Below are 20,618 nucleotides of genomic sequence, written 5' to 3'. Positions count from 1 at the left end.
CCTAATGGAGTTCTCACGCAGAGCAAGCAGCAGCAAAATGCAGAGAACAGAATAGGGGAGGACGGAGTGAACAAAAGAACGCAGAGAAACGAGAAGAAATCCGCCCTCGCACGAGCAGCGTAAACAGCTCATCGAGTCGCCTATTTGTCGAGGAAGAATTATGATCCCGGCGCGAATTCGAGAGAGATATATCGGGAGCAGGTATCAAAACACTGCGGTCGAAACTCGCGCGGGCGTCTGAGAACGGGGTGCACGCTAAGCGGTGATTAATGGCACGGGGTCGTTTCCGGGGGGACCGCTCGTTACGTTCCGGTCGCGTCAACAATTACGTGCAATGCGCTGAGGCACACGCTACGGCGTGCCAACGACGCTCCTACTCTCTCTCCTTACTCGTGCAGAGCTATGGCGTCCACGTGCAGTTCGATTCAATAGGTTCTGTTGTCCGAAACAAAGGAAGTCGTGTATTTCTTAGTGACAACCAGCGGAGCTCTTTCTTGTTTGAAATACAATGATTGCGAGTGCCTTTGTCACCGGATGGTCGAAGTCGAAGTCTAATGATAGAGAGAGAGAAGGAGAGAAAGGAAATATATCGTTATTCAAATCCACTCATAGGGCATGGTTCTGTCCTCTTGTTTCTGTAGCGTCTGGTGGCTTCAACATTCTCTAGAGAAACATAGGCAAAATTTAAAGACTGCATAGCCTCACGAAGGCTCTCGCTTTCTATAGGAATCACATTCTCGACTTATCACATTGGAAGGTGCTCTTGCTTTTTGCAATGTCGCATTGAAGCCACGGTTGTTTCGTCTGCTAGCTTAGTCTATCAGCGTCCGTTGTAAGCAGGGGCGTAGCCAGGGGGTGGGGTAGGGGGAGCTTATGGGGCTTAAGTTAGCCAAAACACCCTGTATAATGCGTCAAACAAGGCAAATAAACATGTTGCGCAATCACAAATGCACAGATCACAGTACACCTGGCGTAGTTGCTCAGTGGTTATTTTAGTTCACAGAACATGAGGCCCGCCCACCCTCCCTTTACTCCCCCAATGCATCGCCCGCGACGGAAGGCGGCGCGCTTTCTCCCCGCTTTTCTTCGTTGCACCCACAAGACTAAAGAACTAAAATAATGGGCTTTTAGTGCCAAAACCACTTTCTGATTATGAGGCACGCCGTAGTGGAGGACTCCGGAAATTTCGACCACCTGGGGTTTTTTTACGTGCGCGTAAATCTAAGTACACGTGTGTTTTCGCCCCCATCGAAATGCGGCCGCCGTGGCCGTGATTTGATCCCGCGACCTCGTGCTCAGCAGCCCAATACCATAGCCACTGAGCAACTAAGCCAGGTGTACTGTGATCTGTGCATTTGTGTGATTGCGCAACATGTTTATTTGCCTTGTTTGACGCATTATACAGGGTGTTTTAGCTAACTTTAGCCAGAGTTTAAACATATGCCGATGCATTCTAAGACAACGCGACCAAATGCATGTTGCTCACTTTGGTACGCAGTGTGTCACGCTATATTTTATTTTGTTTGATAATTAGTCAAGAATAATGAACTAACTTCTGCAGGAACGAAGCTAGGAAAGAAATTCCAATTACAAAGTTGCAGAGCAGTTTGCAAAACGTCCGAATAAACAGTTTCTGCCTTTCCATCTATTAAGTATTAGTGTTTTGCCGCTCACTGCGGGTGCCCGCGAAGTAATAAAAAAAGAAACACACACAACGTGACATGCCCGCTTGCGCGTCGTGATTGCACTGCTCCCAAGCGTTCCGTGAACAAACAGCCATAGGTGCGCTGCCGCTTAAAAAGTGACAGGGCAGCGACGCAAGCGTTGGCTGTTCGGTTTAAGCTAGCAACCGTTATCTCCTGCGCTGCGTAAAGCGACTGACGGACGTGGTGGCGGTGATATGTGGTAGTTCCAGGCAGCGATAAACAGACTATCGTGCATCGGCTGTTAAAGCGCGATCACTCTCGTGATGCATTTTTCCAACGAGGAAAAAGCAGACATGATCCTTGCCCTAGGAGCTGCAGGCTGACAGAGACGGCTAGGCTGAAACACACTGTATACAGTGACTTTTGCTTAGATACGTAGAATTATTGGATACTTATACGTATATTTAAATATCTTGTGGACAAATATTTGGACAAGTAATTAAATATTTGTGGACACACGCAGTGAACTTTGTTTGCAGAAACACTTTTTTGCTTTTTATCAATCTTTATCTTCGCATTTGTGTATTCCAATATACTTCGCATTTCTAATGTATATTTTGCATAAATGTTGCTTTTTATATGTGATCTCTGCTGGGTCTACAATTTCGGTGCAATTACAATACAGGACCGGTGACAGCTGCTCTTGCGCAGTACATTGGAACGAAGGACAGCGTCACTGAGATTTTTCCCTGGCCGTTGCATATGTACAAAAATGTAAACAAGGTTCTTGAATGATAAAGTTTCGTTAAAATATTTGTCCTCAAATTGTTCATATCACGGCCTTTAAATTTATAATATCCGTGGTATGCACTGCTTTGCTGATTTCGCACTGATATACCTGGCAGAATTGATATTGACATTGAAATGATATGGCAGAATCCATCTCACGATGACTGTCGATGGTAACGCGTATTGAATACATTTACCTACAAGACGTATTACCTTCGTATTACCTCCTCTTTTGCGCTTCCACGCTTGGCGCCACCTAGCGCCTCCGCCGCCGCGAAGCCTGCGCGTGGCTTCCGATATGCATGGCGCGCCCGTGCGTACGAGAGCACGGGCGCGCCATGCATTCGTGCGGCAACCGGGCTGCTTCCTTCTGGACAGGCTGCGCCGTCTAGTGGTGCTGCCAAGAAGCGCGCGCGTGGTTTCCAAGACGAGAGCTGTGGCACGCCGGTGCACCCGTACGCTGAGAATTGTTCCCTCGCTTGCCGCACACACAGTGACACACACTCAGTGACGCAAGTTGCCGAGAGGTTCATTGAACAGCGGCACATACCCAGTGCATTCATGGCGCAACTCGCTAAAGCATCGGTATTAAAGACGTTCATTGAAAGCCGGCACATGCCTAGTTCATTTGTGCTGCAGCCTGCTAAGGATTGGGGTGGCTGTAATCGATAAAACCGCGTGACGTGGGTTCGATTCAACCCGGAATCGGAGAAATTTAAAGGATCTTTCATAGGAGTTAACATTATTAGGGTAGTTCGCGCACTTTCCTATCTATCACACCATTGTTCTGCCTACTTGGGTCACTGGGCAGTTCGTGCTCGAATGGGTAGCGCATCGGGCTGCTGCACTGAGGTAACAGGGCTCGAAGCCAACCGTCGGACTAACGAGCCCCTTTCACGCCGACATGTGTCACTGTAGATGCGAAACTCTTTGACACCGATTTGGAGCGTTGCGTTTGTGCCCCTCGGTCTCCGATGAACTTCTACGTTGTCAGCTTGGGCAACTGGATACCGTTTCGGATGCCACGCGCAGGCTTCTTGGCGGCACCGCTAGATGGAGCAGATTCTTTATGACGAAGCGCGAGAGCAGAGTCCTTGCGCAGTACAGGCCCCTGGTTTCGACGGTGGCAACATGTGTCACTATATTGCTTCAGTGCTAAATGCATTGCCGTCGACAGTCATCGTGCGATGGGTTATACCGAATTTTGCGCCACTAATGTCCACTAGAATATCGTCCAACACCGTTTGCTCTCTAATCCGGAACACTGTACTTCAATTTAGGCGCACGTTATGGAAATCCAGGTGGTCGAAACTATACCAGAATCCCACACTTCTGCGTACCTCACAATGATATTACGGTTTTAGCATGAAATAAAACTCTGTAATTTAATTACCGCAAACAGCCCACGAAGGGGTGTGACAATAAAACTATCAAGAGTTTCACGTGACGCATTTCATTTCTACGACTGTTTAGCGTTTTTATTATTTTAGCATTTTCAGTCCTTGACTATGCATGGCATAGTCAAGCAAGACATGAGCCGCAGACCCCTGGCTTGTTGTTTCCTTTAACACTCTCAAGGCACTCATGCAGGACCTTTACAAAGGCATACGGAGCCCACCATGACAACGTTCACATACGTTTACATATGATCGACGGAGACGGTAAATTCTGTTTGTCCCTGAAGCTTACACGGAGCAAAACGTCATTGCTACGTTGGATTCGGCGCCGCGTTGCTTTCACTCGTCGCTACGCGCACCTCATCGGCCAATCGAGCAACCCTGATTGTGAACACTGCCAGATGCCTGAAACACTGGAACACATACTGTGCGATTGCCCAGCATATATGCTGGAGCGACGGAGGTTAGAACGTTTCCTAGCCACCGTTGGCAGGCAACCACTGTCGGAGGAAGCTATCTTCGGCCCATGGCCTGACACTGCAACTTCAATCCGTGCAACTAAAGTGTTGTTGAAGTTTCTGCAGGACACCAAGCTCGACGAGCGGCTCTATCAAGGCAACTGTCTCATGTACTACATAAGCACTCACCACTTCTCTTATCATCATCATCATCATCCATCCCAGTACTTTCACTCCCCTTCCCTCTTCCCCAGTGCAGAGTAGCAGACTGTAGAGCGCACTAGCTCAGGTTGACCGCTCCGTCTTTCCTATCAATAAATTATATTTTCTTCTTCTCTTCCTTTAACACATGGCATGTACGGGCCACAATGGAAACAGAACAGAATTTATTCCTTCCCGATGACTTACTGCTCTGTATTACCAATATTTAAGTGATAACTATTATAAATAGTAAAAAATAATTCAAATGTGCCCATGGCAATTTTGGTGAAGCTGCATGCTATTATATACACATACTTGCGGGCACTTTTTTGTCAAGTACTGGTTATTCCCATGCAGCGTAATGTATGTCAGAAGTGACCCAAGCCCCAGACAGCCGGTATTACAATGCTTCATAAATGATACAGACTCGCTTGCCTATGTCTTTAAGTAGGCTGGTCGCGGTTCTTATTTATAGCCCGGTGACAAAAGATATTTTCGCTAACGAACGATGTAAACGACAAATGCAAAGACATGGTTCCCGAGCGTATTGTACGTTCTCCAGACCGGAAGTTTGCAAACACGATGTGAATGAGCTTCCGACTGAGGTCATTAACCGCTTTTATGTGACTGTGAGCCTGGGGGACTTTGCTTAGGCAATTAGGCCTTACTACGACGATCGCTAATTTCATTAGCGGAGGTCGCTTGGTGGAATAAATTACGGTTTCATATATCGAAGCACTCCGCTGAAGGTGAATTCCGAGTAATCTGTTTTGCATGTACTTAACCGATCTACGCGACTGCAAACTGACGTTGAAAAATATCGTTCGACTATTTCGGCGGGCACATCGGGGCTCGTCTTTCTTTCTTCTTTGACTGAAAAAATTCTGTTCGTGTATTTCGAGCTCTGGATGTGGCAGTGCGTCAACACTGACTTTTTTTTTCTTCACAGTTTTGGCAGCAAGTATTGAAGCAATGACTTTCTTTCTCTACTTCGCCGACTTTTGGCAGAGACAACCCAGTGTTTACTCTCCCCCTTTCTTCCTCTTTCTATTAATCCCTTTCCCCCACACCCAGTGTAGGGTAGCAAACCGGGTGCTCGTCTGGTTGACCTCCCTGCCTTTCCTGTCTTTGCTCTCTCTCTCTCTCTCTCTCTCTCTCTCTCTCTCTCTCACTTTTGATGGTTGGACCATCTTGCACAATAAGCAGCGGAACACACCCAGTGACTCAAGTTGTCTTGGCGAAGTTGTCAAGGCACGTCACTGGCACGTGCAAATTCTTGAACAATCCCTCAAAATAGATGCGCCAAGGTGACACGAGGGGTATGTAGGCTTAAATATATTAAAACGATATAGTCTCATCCGCAAAAAACGCCTCTGCTTCGAGTACGGCCGCTAGATGGACAGCCATTGCCGCGATGCCATTTCAACTGGGGTGCATTAATTAAAACGAGACATACTGTGTCGCGCTACCATTCGGCATTGAGGTTGGCAGCGAGATTGACACTTCGTGTGCCTGCTGATGCGGACAGGAGGATTCGTGATTCACGGATGGCATGGGTATATAAAGGAGGTCACACAAGAAAGCTCATCGCTGACTTTGACTGTCATCCTGGATGGTTTCTGCCACAATTTTCATGACTGAAGAATTTTATTGCTTACTGCCTAAAGAAATAGAAATAACGTGGCATAAAGAAAGTGTACTCTGCATGGGCTGCCACAACGCGCACCCGGAAGTAAAGGATATACGGGGCACATTCTTCACTTACTAAAACTTGGAAGTTTACGTTCCTTAGTGGCTAGTAAATGTCGAAGAACAACTGCCTACACTAAAGCTTATGCCGGGTTCAGTTTTTGCGAAAAGGTGCGTAAAGAAGACACTATTGAGCCACATTAACTTTCCTTGTCATGAAATCTCTTTTGTCATTCATTTCGAGGACAAAAATAAATCTATCATCATTAGTGCAAGTGAAGGCCTAACTTGTTCTTTTTTATTTCTCGACGAGAAGTTTAACCTGGCAGACAAGCGAGATCTCAAGAACTTCGACGTATTTTCCTGTATTTTGACCCTTCATAACGTGTTATAGCTTCTAGCAGCTTTCTAGGTTGAACCTTTGGTTCTTTTAGGAAGCAAGGCAGCTCTGCCGTATGGTATGGTATGAAGAACTTTATTTAGGTCCTGAGGGATCAGTCTGGGACTGATGCGGGCCACTCCCACGTCGGTACAGAGAGGCCGAGCCCCTCTGCTATCACACGGGCCCTCTGGACAGCCCTGAGCTGGTCCGCCAGCACTTCACTGTGCAGCATTCGCTGCCACCACTGTTCACCTCGAGAACCATCACCGGCCAACGCCAAGCAGCGCCACAGCATGTGTTGTAAATCGAGCAAACCCCCACACTTACTACAATAGACTGAAACCCCGCAGTCCGGATTAATTTTATTCATGATGACAGGGTTAGGGTACGTCCGTGTCTGCAGAAGCCTTAATGTAACCGCCTGCGGCCTATTTAATTTAGGATGTGGCAACGGGAATGCCCTGCGCCCTAAGTAATAGTGCTTGGTGATTGCGTTGTAGGTTAACAGTTGGTCCCTGTACTCAGGAGCGGGAGATCCAGCCCCTTCAGGGAGTACACGGCACACTAATCCTCGTGCCTCCCTGTGCGCCACCTCGTTGAGGTTACGCGGGGCTCCCTCCACTGTCCCCATGTGCGCCGGGAACCAAGTAACGGTATGCGAAGTGATATCCCTACCCTGCAGCAGTCTGTTAGCCGGTTCCGCAACAAGTCCTCTCGAGAAGGCTGTAATCGCAGATCGCGAGTCGCTAAACACCAAAACTCTTCTAGAATCAATTAGTGCTAGAGCAATAGCCACCTGTTCAGCAACCCCCGGATCTTTGGTATAAATGGAAGCAGCATTTCTAACGCTCCCTTTGCCATCTACTACCACCACCGAATAAGCATTTTTACCATTAATCCATGCGGCGTCAACAAACGCATACTCCTCCTCCTGATCCTTTGCCTCTCGTAACAAAGCCCTAGCTCTCGCGACCCGCCTCCCTACATTGTGCACGGGGTGCACATTCCGCGGAAATGGACGAACCATGATATTTGCCCTAAGGTTCACGTTCAACTCGTGTAGGGGCGCCCTATCGTGCGACACAGCCACCGATTCTTCAATTGACTCTAATATATACCTACCCGGTGGTGTACCTAGCAACCGCTCCCTCTGTGCGGAACGTTGAGCCTCAGCAATTTCATCTAAAGTATTATGCAAACCCAGTCGTAACAACATATCGTTTGACGTAGTTATAGGCAGACCAAGCGCAGCCTTGATGGCTTTTCTGATTAATGCATCCAATTTATTTTTCTCCCCCCTATTCCAATTTAGCATAGCTGCCACATACGAGAAATGACACATAATAAATGCGTGAACTAAGCGCATTGCACCTTCTTCTCCTAAACCCCTATGCCTATTAGAGATCCTTCTTATAAGTCTTATGGCCTCCTCCGTTTTCTTGGTAATACGCTGAATGGTTCTAATGTTCGATCCGTTCGCTTCAAGTACAAAACCCAGGACCCTGATTGCTTCAACTTTGGGTATCACCGACCCTTCCCTAGTAAGAATTCTAATGCAAGGCTCAACGTCCGGTACCCAACCCCTCGGCCTACGACCTAGCTTCTTAGATTTGAAGATCAACAACTCCGACTTTTTAGAGGAGCACTTGAGCCCCATGAGACCCAGATACTCCTCCGTAAGCGTTACCACCTGCTGCAGCCTAGCCTCAAGCTCTCCATCACTACCACCGACACTCCATATAGTAATGTCATCCGCGTAGATAGAATAGCCAATATCCTGGACAGTGTCCAGTCTATTAGCCAACTTCGACATCGCCAGATTGAATAACATAGGCGAGAGTACGGATCCCTGCGGAGTACCACAGCAACCCAATTTAACGACTTCCGATGTTATCTCCCCAAACCTGAGACATGTCTTTCTATCCGTAAGGAAAGCCTTGACAAAATTGAAAAGCCGCCGCCCCAAATTCAAGTCCGATAGCACCCGTATAATGAAAGAATGTCGGATTTTATCGAAAGCTTTTTCCACATCAAGTCCAATTAGTGCCTTAGTATCCCTTGTTCGCCGGTCAAGGATCTGATGCTTAATCCTGATCATAGCATCCTGAGTCGAGAGGCCGGGCCGAAATCCTATCATCGAGTGCGGAAAGACCCCATTGCCCTCAACATAACGCGTTAGCCTATTTAAAATGGCATGCTCAGCGACTTTTCCCAAACACGACGTCAGGGAAATGGGTCTGAGATTTTCAAGCCCTATGGCCTTCCCCGGTTTGGGTATCAGAACAGTAGTTGCCAGTTTCCACTCTTCCGGGAAAGAGCCTTCCTTCCATAGGCAATTGATCTGCCGTGTAAGGAACTCAATTGACCCATCGTCTAAATTCCGCAGCATTTTATTCGTAATGCCATCCGGCCCTGATGCCGATCGACCATTAAGATTCTGCAGCGCCATCCTTATATCACTTTCAGTAAATTCCGCGTCCATAGCTGCATTTTCGTCTCCACTATATTCCAAAACCACATCAGGTGTATCGTGCCAGGTCTCCAACGGAAGGTATCTCTGAGCCAAATCCTTTAGCAACTCCTGCTCCGTGGAGTCCCGACACGCCTGATGGACCAGCTTACCTATCACAGTCCTCTGATTAGACTTAGTGTTTGTCTCATCTAGTAAATGTCTGAGCAAACTCCAGGCGCCTCCCCTCTTAATGCGACCATCAATAGAATTGCATACTTCATCCCATTGCTGCTTGCACAGTACCCGACAATGGTCTTCAATTTCCTGATTAACCACTGCTATACGCTTTCTAAGCCTTCTATTTAATCTCTGACCCTTCCATCTCGCTAACATCGACTGCTTTGCTTCCAACAAATGTGCCAGGCGACTATCCATGTGTTCCGTGTCAATATCAGTCTTAACCTCTTTAGTGGACGCCTCAACGTCACTTTTAAGCTGACTAGTCCACTGTTCCAAGGTCAACTCATTTCCCTCATCATCGATTCTCTGCGCTCTTCTTTTCCTAAATGCATCCCAGTCAACCATCCTGAATGTGCGCTCCTTTTTATTAGCCACTACCAAAGTAATCATAAGTATGTAATGATCGCTACCAAAATCTATATTAGAATTGGACCAGGACGAATCCACCACCCCCCGAACAAAAGTGAGATCAGGTGTCGAATCTCTACATGTCGACGTGCCACATCTGGTGGGATACGAGGATAACTTGACTTTATCAGATGCTATCACAATCTATGACGTCACAATGAGCTATTGCGGTAACGTCAGGGAGGCATCGACACCCGACTTTTGTTTTCGCCTATTTTCTGGCTTGCCAAGCCATCTCTTCCCCTTACAATAGCATTGGTCCCTTCGATATTGCACGCGTAACTTACTATAATACACGCATACTTATATACACAGGTGGTGGCCCCCTGGCCTCGTCAAGCTGTATGTTTACAGCTTTCTTACCAGGGTATCCTTCCACACTGTACTTTGTGCATGTTATAAATAAACCTGACTTGACTTGACATATAATATATACATACACATAATACCGCTTTTACTCGGAAATAAATTTAGACCCATTACAATGTATGGAGTGATTTATCGCAAACACCCGTTTTGCTCGGAGCGCCGTAAAGGTGTACTAGCGAGAAATAGCGACATGCGGCACACTATACGGATGTCGTTTCACGTGCCTTCCCTTTGAATTAGAGCTCTCCGCACTCGTATACCGGCATAGCGGCGGCTGGTCTTTTTTCCCAGCCCGGCGGTGAGGCAGAATCGTCGACAACAATGGGCCATTGTGATCCTCGTACGAAGGCAACTGCTCGCCAGCGCAATTCCATCGCAGAAACGCCTGCAGGCGCTGCAGCTTGCCTCGCCGCGTGTTTTGCCGGAAGCGTATACGCTGTACTATATCGTCTCGCTCGCCGTCGCGATCAACGGTGTAGAATTGAAAGTTTGCGCGCGGGTGTGTTGTGAAGTCCTTTTGTTTTTATGCACGTGAGACAACGAGACTCGCGTCTATTGAGAAGTTTTTGTTTTCGATTAAAGCTCACGCCGCGCTTTCTGCCCAGTAGAGAATGGAGTGAGGAAGACGGAAATCATTGCCAAGAACGCGAAGTTCGACGCTGTCCCTTCACGATTGCGCATGTTAAACGTGGGTGTTACGAGCGCGAGCGGAAGCAGTCGAGAGGAATAGATAACCTGAATCTTATTCTGGAAAGGGCAGAGATAGATAGATAGATAGATAGATAGATAGATAGATAGATAGATAGATAGATAGATAGATAGATAGATAGATGGATGGATAGATAGATAGATAGATAGATAGATAGATAGATAGATAGATAGATAGATAGATAGATAGATAGATAGATAGATAGATAGATAGATAGATAGATAGATAGATAGATAGATAGATAGATAGATAGATAGATAGATAGATAGATAGATAGATAGAGCGCAAAGATAGCAAAGACAAGGAAATCAACCAGATGAGTCTCGAGTTTGCTACGGTACACTGGGTCTGGAGGGAGATGGGAAATACAAACAGGAAAAGAGTGCGAGAGTGAGAATGGAGGAATATAAACAATCACTCACTCCATTGTACTTCAAGAACTGAGCTATAGCGCGCGAATAGCGTTTTTTTTTTTATTTTTGCGCCAGAGACGGACATGTCCGTGGTGCCAGTATTTTAGATTGAAAAAAAACGGTCTGGAGTCCAGCCATATTAAAAACAATGCCTTCCTTAGCGAGTTACCCCCTCTTTTCATTCAACGCCACATCGGGGGATTGGCGTTGAACGAGTCTGGCACTCGCTCGCTGGCTACTCGTCTTGGCATTGCCATGGCGCGCCCGAACAGAGTGCTGACCGAAGCGGGCGTTGAGGAGCGGTAGAACAAACGTGACAGAGGTTGCTAGACGCCGCTATGCGGTGAGCTGCTGAAACTCCCGAGGGATAGGCAGCTTCGGAATGTCAGGGAGGCTCAGTGGGCACGAAAAACTGCCGAGACTCCCCCACAGCGGGAAGCTCGACTCCACAATAATTTCATAATAATAATAATAATAATAATAATAATAATAATAATAATAATAATAATAATAATAATAATAATAATAATAATAATAATAATAATAATAATAATAATAATAATAATAATAATAATAATAATAATAATCAGCCTGGCTACGCCCACTGCAGGGCAAAGGCCTCTCCCATATTTCTCCAACAACCCCGGTCATGTACTAATTGTGGCCATGCCGTCTCTGCAAACTTTTTAATCTCATCCGCCCACCTAACTTTCTGCCGCCCCCTGCTACGTTTCCCTTCCCTTGGGATCCAGTCCGTAACCCTTAATGACCATCGGTTATCCTCCCTCCTCATTACATGTCCTGCCCATGCCCATTTCTTTTTCTTGATTTCAACTAAGATGCCGTTTACCCGCGTTTGTTGCCTCACCCAATCTGCTCTTTTCTAATCCCTTAACGTTACACCTATCATTCTTCTTTCCATAGCTCGTTGCGTCGTCCTCAAATTGAGTAGAACCCTTTTCGTGAGCCTCCAGGTTTCTGCCCCGTAGGTGAGTAATGGTAAGACACAGCTATTATACACTTTCCTCTTGAAGGATAATGGCAACCTGCTGTTCATGATCTGAGAATGCCTGCCAAACGCACCCCAGCGCATTCTTATTCTTCTGATTATTTCCGTCTCATGATCCGGATCTGCCGTCACTACCTGCCCTAAGTAGATGTATTCCCTTACTACTTCCAGTGCCTCGCTGCCTATTGTAAATTGCTGTTATCTTCCTAGACTGTTAAACATTACTTTAGTTTTCTGCAGATTAATTTTTAGACCCGCTCTTCTGCTTTGTCTCTCCAGGTCAGTGAGCATGCATTGCAATTGTTCCCCTGAGTTACTAAGCAAGGCAATATCATCAGCGAATCGCAAGTTACTAAGGTATTCTCCATTAACTTTTATCCCCAATTCTTCCCAATCCAGGTCTCCGAATACCTCCTGTAAACACGCTGTGAATAGCATTGGAGAGATCATATCTCCCTGTCTGACGCCTTTCTTTATTGGGATTTTGTTGATTTCTTTATGGAGGACTACGGTGGCTGTGGAGCCGCTATAGATATCTTTCAGTATTTTTACATACGGCTCGTCTACACCCTGATTCCGTAATGCTTCCATGACTGCTGAGGTTTCGACAGAATCAAACGCTTTCTCGTAATCAATGAAAGCCGTATAGTTTACAGAATAATTACCCAATAATTACACAATAATTTACATGGTTCCTAAACCCAAATCTCACCCACAACTCACTCAGGAAGACAATGTCTTTGATCGACGACAACTAGAGGTTAAATCGACTTACATCTTCTTTCTTTTTTCGAATAGGCAGATGGCTTGTGCGTCAAGTGGATGAACGCCCAAATGAACTTCGATAACGTTAATTAAGTTCGAAATACACAAAGTAGTTCAATCGAGCAACACAAATTAGCGGAAAGACGAGTCCCTGGAATATTGCCTTTGCTATAGGGGAATTTCGCGTCCACACAACCTATCACACTGCTCCCTACAGTGTGATAATCAACAGTAGTCGAACAAGGGATGTCTCCGGGTACAGCAATTGTTTCTATAATGAAACTTGCCTTGGTCCGGGGAAAACAAGTCCCCTTGTCAAAACATTGATTCCATCAGGAAACACTCCTTGTTCGAGAACTGTTGATTACTTCCAGGGCCGCACCCAGCAGTTACTTTCGGGAAGATTTTTGCGAGGACAACAGTGATCCCCTTCAAAGACTTCTACTCACTCATTTTCGCGTTTGAATTAAGCCCACCTTTAACATACTCGTAAGCTAGTATAAACATATAACACATATATACTGACATGTTCATATAACATAATGGCAATCATGTATATTGTGCTGAGCAGTATACCTCCGCAGCAATGATTTCGGAAGGTGTCGGGAGCCCCCAGCCCGCCCCCTGGTTACGCCCGGGCCTGATTACTTCAACTCTCCGTCCTCTTGTAAATCTTTTCTGTCATGTTTGTTCCTCGCGCCTAGGACATTTCGTTACTCCCAATGTATCTGCTTGGAAATAAAGCTAATGGCTTTGTGCAGTAAACAGGAACGGGCAGTAAGTGCAATGTTCACTACTGCCGCAGTGCTCATCAAAAATTTTTTTTTCGTAAATGTTAGACAATTTATCCCCCCTTTCTGCCCTGCTCTAATGCCGAATGACGCTATGGTTAAACAACTAAGTAAATAAATAAAATAAATAAAGAACAGGAAGAGCAAAAAAGAAGAGAGTGAGTAAAGGGGTTTCTAAACTCCTCCCCCCCCCCCCCCCCACCCGTTGCTTATTGTTGAAAAACAAATGCGACCACTTGTCTCACTGAATGCACCAGTCCTTGTCAGGTCGGCGAAGCTAAACAACCACAAGCTTCGTCCATAATCTGGAGAAAGACACGCCCGGAAAACTAAGTGGGCGCCGATAGCTCTTCTTTTGCCGCGGAACACTGCAGCCATCAGCTCCATGATTTCCATGGACCTGCATATTAATGTACACTGGATAGTGTACGCGACTTACTTTGCTTGCGCTCTTCTTTCTCCACCTCTTTCTATCTCCTTATCTCGTCTCCCCTGTGCAGAGTAGCCAACAAGAAGTACCTCTCGTTATCCTCCCTTCTACAGCGAAGCTGTATATGGCTAGGGTTCCGTGCATTTTTGTTCTCCGCGAACAAGAACTATCGTCATCAATGGCTCATAACCCCGTAAGCATTCATACTCCCGTTTCTACAGAATATTTCGCCGTGCCCGTAAGCCAGAGGATAAAAGCACCCAGCAAAGTGAAGCGAACAGTGCTTAAATTCTTTAAAATTATGCACATATATAACATACAGAATGGATGGATGGATGGATACAACTTTCTTGTACGTCCGGCAAGGTTTAACGCGATCCGGGCTCAGGTCTCCCACGGGGGAACGTCAAGGCCCTGCCTCAACGCCGCCTCACGGGCTTGCTGGACTGCCCAGGTCCGGATTCCGAGGTCTGAGCTGCGCAGAGCGGCGGCCCACCTCGACGACAGGGTCACCGGAGTAACTGCCATCCCTCCTATAGCTACGTTGCACTCCCACAGCATGTGTTTGAGTTTTGCTGGTCGTTCCTGGCACAATTTGCACGTGTCGTACTGATGCTTGTTTGGGAAGATACGTCTCACACGGAATGGATTAGGGAAGCTGTTTGTCTGGAGTTGTCTCCAGGCTACGGCCTGCCTCCTGTTCAATTTGGGACTCGGCTGTGGGTATGTCCCTCTGGCTTTCAAATATGCATTGGTTATGTCGTTGTATCTGGTGAGCCTGTCCATACAGAACAGAACATACAGAACAGCATGTCGAAAACTGTCATCATCAATGGCTCATACCCCCGTAATCAAGCAAAAAATGCAATGACTCATAGTCCCGTAATATGGGCAGTACAACGGACCCGCGAAGCGGCCGAAATGCTTGGCCTTTCGGTCCCAACGTGGCAGCGGCTCGCTTCGGGCTGGGAAACTAGCGTGACCTAAGGGATCATAATAAAGTTTTTTCTATCCGTCCATCCATCATAATCCTGTAAGGTTCATGGCTACTAACTTCGCGTGAATTAGCTGCGATGAAACTACCACTGTTTTCGAAGCCAGGGATTTCAATGTGGATGTGCCGGCACCGAAAAGGGAGCGGTTTACGCATTCCGTGTTGCAGACATATCCCTTGCGATGCCACACCGATCCCGCCCAACCGACCACCCAATGGCGTACGTGTATCGATTTCACATTATGAAAGAATGTGATTGCAGTTGCGAGTAAAATAATGACCACCGATCAAGGCAACAAATGAGTGTGCGTACCTTTCGTGACAATGACCCCCCATCAAGACAATAAATGAGTTAGTACCTATGTTCCAAATTACGTGTCACCTCCGTGTCGTGTGCTAAACAGCATCGCTGGTCAGCCACCTTCACAGAAAGGCATGGCTCAGGATTTTGTTTCTATACATGCTCTTTTTATCTCAGGCATTCACCTTGAGCTGTACCGTTAGGGTCTCCATAACAAAACACGCCCCCTTGTGTATTCCTATCCTTCCAAGCGCTATTATTGAATACTAGGTGTCAACCGCACTGGCATGGAAAATAGAAAGCGAGAGAAAAAAAATCGAAAACAGAAGAGAAACCACAGAAAGATTTGATGAATACCGTGTACCCAGCAAACGTGAAAGGCATACTACAATATGAGTGAGTGTTCTGTTTACTTTATTTATTTATTGTATCTTCATTTATTACATACCACCGGCCTAATTTTGAGGCCTTAGGCAGGAGTTGGAGGAGTATTACAACATGCTATAAGCTAAGTACACAAAAGCAAAGCGCAAATGGCAAGAAACGGAACTTCTAACACTTATATTTTATTTAGAAGCACACCAAGGTTACTCCGTTCACGTCACTATATATTATTTATCTCCGTGGGGGACATGAACTGCAAGAAAAATCAAAGCAATTCATTCACTACTTAAAATAATTGCAATAATACAACGCGGCTCTCTGACCGAGAGCCACATATCAAGGTGCCGCCTGTGTAATCAGGTAAATTGAACGAATAATTCGAGGTTAGCTATCCTTGTGTCTACATGGTCATTTGGAAATATAGACACATGGAACCAGGCTTTCATGAAGATTCACTTGAACTTCCCAATGCGCACATGCGCCCTAATGTTGGTGACTAGGAAGTTAAATAATGCAATTTGTTTGTTTTTTTCGTCAATGAATTGCTTTGCGTACTTTTTCGTACAGGTCGTTTTTGTTTGGGCTTAAAATTCGTCTGTAGTGACGTAACTGGAGCAACATTTATAGGATTAAAACGAGTTTTTGGAGTAAGGAAAAAGACCTGTATAATGAGATATCAGTAAACTGTGTCCCCGCTTAAAATTGGCCTGAATTCTTATAACATAGTGCGTTTTGTGTGTGTGTTTTTTTTTCATCATTTAAAACAGAAAAGATGCGGCATAAACATAGAGTCCCTATCATTTCTCTAGTGTCGACGAGACCGGCAGGTGGAGTTATGAGGGGGGACATCGAGACTTTCCCTCGGGAATAGAGATAGTTCAGCTTCTGAAAAAGCATACACGCGGGCTCACCTGAAGGTACGACATAGAAGAATCGAAAGCAATACACTTCCGGCAGTTTCATTTGGCTTTGCAGGAAAGCAAAAGAAAGCAAAAGAACGGAAGATGAAATATCGGATAGAGTGTATCGGGTAGACTCAGCCGCAGGGCGTACGTGAAACGTATTGTGCTGCAGAGGGTGTATGCGAAATAGGAATACCGAAATGACTTAACCAAATACACAACATATTCGCGCATTAGAATGCTTACACGCGGAACTTACGTTGCAGATAGCGGGTGGTATCGCGGTATAGTTTTGAAATCGTGCTCGCGGTTTGGTTTTGCAGAGGGTGTTCTGGCGGTATAGGGTAAAGAAATGACGAAAGACGAAATGACTAAAGTCTAAAAAAGACGAAAGGCGAAGACGAAACTGGGGTGGGCTAGGCAAAGAAAGGTACCGCTTTAAACAGAAATTAAGGTGAATAAATTCAGTAGTTTTGCGTACTAAAACTACGATCTGATTAAGAGGCATGCTGTAGTGTGCGACTCCAGATTATTTCTAACACTTGGACCAGGATCGAACTCGCGAATTCATGCTCAGCAGCGCAACATTACAGCCCCTAAGCTACTGCGGCCGGTGCGTAAGCTTTTTTTTTATTTTTAAAGTGGCACTACATGACTGCATTTGATTGAACGTGTATCAGCAATACTGGAGCGCGCGTTCTCGGGCACAGCGATTGCTTTGTCGTTCTGGATCCTCTTCCGGCCTCTAAATAGCGGTTATCTGGGCCGATTCTCACATATCCGTGTCGAGGCCGTTGTGCGAGAACCACGCGGCATCGTATTTTTGTCCCTCTTAAGCACCGGCCGCAGAGGGACTCGAAGCCCTGTGCCGATTTCAATGGTTGGCCACATGCACGGTCAACAAAACCCACCACCAGCTGGAGAGAGAGAGAAAGAGAGAGAGAGAGAGGGAGAGGGAGAAGCGATAGAAAGAAAGGGCAGGGAGGTCGACCAACCCGGCACGCGTCCCGTTTGCTATGCTTACACGTGTGTAAGGGTCTTCGAGGGACTAATGGAGGAGAGAGGGAAAGAGGCATTAACAGTAAACACGTGTGGGGCTGCACAAACACCAGATAGCACCGGCGTGCTAATAGCAGCGCTTGTATGGACGAATAATGCACCTTCGGTGAAATAGCTCTCAAAGGCGGTCAGAGACTTGACATCCTGCCATCCGCTGGACTGAACGCAATCTTTGACGCTGGCCGCCAATTGTGCACCGGTCGTCTAGTACTGCGATATTATTGTGTATTTGCTTTTATCGTTTTCATCTGAAAAGACATCAGTCACACAGAGGCGACCACCACCTTCTCGTTGCTTGAATGTTCTCTCTCTTTTCGGTGTATATTTCTTGCCTGGGGCAACGATGGTACCCAGCGTTGGGATCCAATCGGCGCTCACATCGCGCAGGGCTGCATAGTTTCTATGCAGAGCTGAAAAAGTTCATGCAGTACTGAGTGAGCTTTAGCGGAGATTTCCAAGGGACAGCCATAGCGGAAGTTTTCAGCAGACTTCGCATAACACGAATGATGGGAGGTGCAAGTTTTTCATCAACAGTAAGTAATTTCGGTGTCGCAACGAGCACGGAACATTAGTGGAGCCGATGGTGAAGTGATGGTAAGGAGAGCGTGACTACTGCTATCTGTTATAGTCTCCCGAGGCTCGCGATGCTTATTGTTTTGCATCTGAAGCATCCTGAGGGCTTATGCCAATATAAGTCCCTTGACTGTCATACGCTGCCAAGCACTTATTTCCTTTACAACAATTTTCTTTCTATTCGAATTCGTGGCAATAGCTGTAACTTCAGAAACAGTGCCTTGATACAAATGGTTTGATAAATGATTCGGATGCGTCATATCAATGCAATACTCTACTCACATCACTTCTGCACGCCTCAGTTAAGAAAAGTGCAATTTATGAAAGAGAGACAGCTTCTTACATAAAGCGCGGGTACCTCATACTTCACCATGTTTTGTGTTTCAGATGAGACGAGTTATGGTGGAGGACATCGCCTGAATAAGGATGAGGCGAGGCCCGTTGATGGCGTGGTTGCTTCGCATGCGGGCAATGACACTTTTGACGTCCAGTCCAGTTTTCGCGGGAGACTGCAACGCCACCTCGCCTTGGACGGTTTCCCGGGAAACCTACGAGGACATTCCGGACGCCGCGTTCAAGTCACTCATGCGGTGTCCGGTAGACATGCACGGCTGCTCTGACGAACTGCTTAGCTGCGAGCCTGGGACCTACGTTGTCACCTGTTCGTGCGCGCCGAATTGCAGAGTGTACAGGGACTGCTGCTGGGACATGGAGTTCACCCCTGAGGACGAGGCTGAATTTCCGGAAATCTCCTGTGTGCCGGTTCAACTCTCATCTCTGCTGCTAAAGTACGTCTACATGGTAGTTGGTTGCCCGTCCTCGTGGCCGCCTGACAAAGTGAGGGAAGCCTGCGAGAGCGCGGAGTCGTTTAACGAGACCTTCTATCACATCCCGGTGACAAGCATCAATCATGTCACTTACAGGTGAGCCGGGTTATCTATCTGCTTTGCTCCGAACAAGTCGTCTTCGGGCCTCAGCTAGTTACTTCACTTCTCTGATATCCGATGTCGTAGGCAGCGAGAAATCCCTGGGGCCAAGATTGATCGCAGAAACTACCCGAGATATCTCCCGCAGCTTTCGCATTAGCGCTGCCATCGTGCCGTCTACGCTGGTTCGCGCAGGAGCAGTGGACGCTGATGTCAATATCCCAGTGACGGGGCGTTCTTTTAGTTACATCTTTCAAGGAGCTACTTGATTGCACATCATTATTTGTGGCTTTATTGAAGCTTATTCCGGCACATTTGATGCAAGTTTATAGAAAAACCAATTGTGTATGAACTAACTGCCATGTAAGCGAAAAGCCGAACGCTTCTGAAAAGGTATTTGCTTTATTAGAATAATGATGCACGCTGACGTATATTTGCTACATCGAGGATATTTAGGTAATATTGTTTCATTGCGCAATTGCATAATGACTCATTTAAATGGTATACTGGATTGACTCATTCTATGAAACAGTTCAACACTGTCGCTTAGTGCCAGTGAGCAATAAATAAGAGAAAACCTGACAGGTCCTCGTGGTAAATTTGAGTGACCGCTGGCGCCATCCCTGTAAGTTTACAGTTCATTCCAGGACATTTAAAGTTTCAATGATTCTTTGCTGATTTATGTACGAAAATGCGCTTCCTATCTATGACTTCATGACCACGCCTCTGCTTACAGGTGTTCATGTGACTAGCTGGTGCAACCTGGAGCCAGTATTGCGCAATTATATAACCATAAACTAACCGCGCTGTTTCGTTTCGGCAAATGTGATGTTTCGGATTTGCCGCATTTCCTATCTCCCTTGCCTGTTGCTGCTGTTGCTCCTCTGTACTATATCACTGTTGCCAACATGTCCGTCCTTTAAGGCCAAAGCCTTAAATGGCTTAAAAAGCGGCGTCTAGTCGAGTGGTCAAAAAAAAAAAAATGTCATCATGAAGTAGAGTGGTTGAAAAAAAGTTGACGAGTGGTACAAAAGATACCATCATCAGTAATGGCTCATACCCCCGTAAGCAAGCAAAGCTGCAATTGCTGAATATGAATGAAGACACGAAAAAAAAAAAGAACGAAGGAAAGAAAGAAAGGAAGCATCAACATCAGGAATACCCCCGTAAGCAAGCAAAGATGCAATGACTGAATATGAAAGAAGAAACGAAAATGAAAGAAACAACGAAAGAAGGAACTAAATAAAGAACAAAACAAAGAGAGAACAAAGAGAGAAAAAAAAACGAAAGAAATGAAGAACGAAATAACCTTCAGATAGTGCATTAGGGGC

The 20,618-nt window shown here is 46.2% G+C and overlaps 1 protein-coding gene across 1 annotated transcript in view; it reads left to right on the top strand.

Moving 5' to 3' along the window:
* Nucleotides 1-20,618, top strand: part of LOC135902928 (uncharacterized) — a 31,223-nt gene that overhangs the window by 7,803 nt on the left and 2,802 nt on the right. The window contains exon 3 of the mRNA XM_065433588.2: nt 18,749-19,284. Coding sequence (XP_065289660.1) covers nt 18,788-19,284 — 497 coding nt within the window. The 5' untranslated portion in view covers nt 18,749-18,787. The remainder of the gene's footprint in view (nt 1-18,748; nt 19,285-20,618) is intronic.

Source organism: Dermacentor albipictus, chromosome 1 (assembly GCF_038994185.2).
Source record: "Dermacentor albipictus isolate Rhodes 1998 colony chromosome 1, USDA_Dalb.pri_finalv2, whole genome shotgun sequence".
In the NCBI taxonomy this organism is placed as follows: domain Eukaryota; kingdom Metazoa; phylum Arthropoda; class Arachnida; order Ixodida; family Ixodidae; genus Dermacentor; species Dermacentor albipictus.
This window is presented reverse-complemented; position numbering and strand designations above follow the sequence as displayed.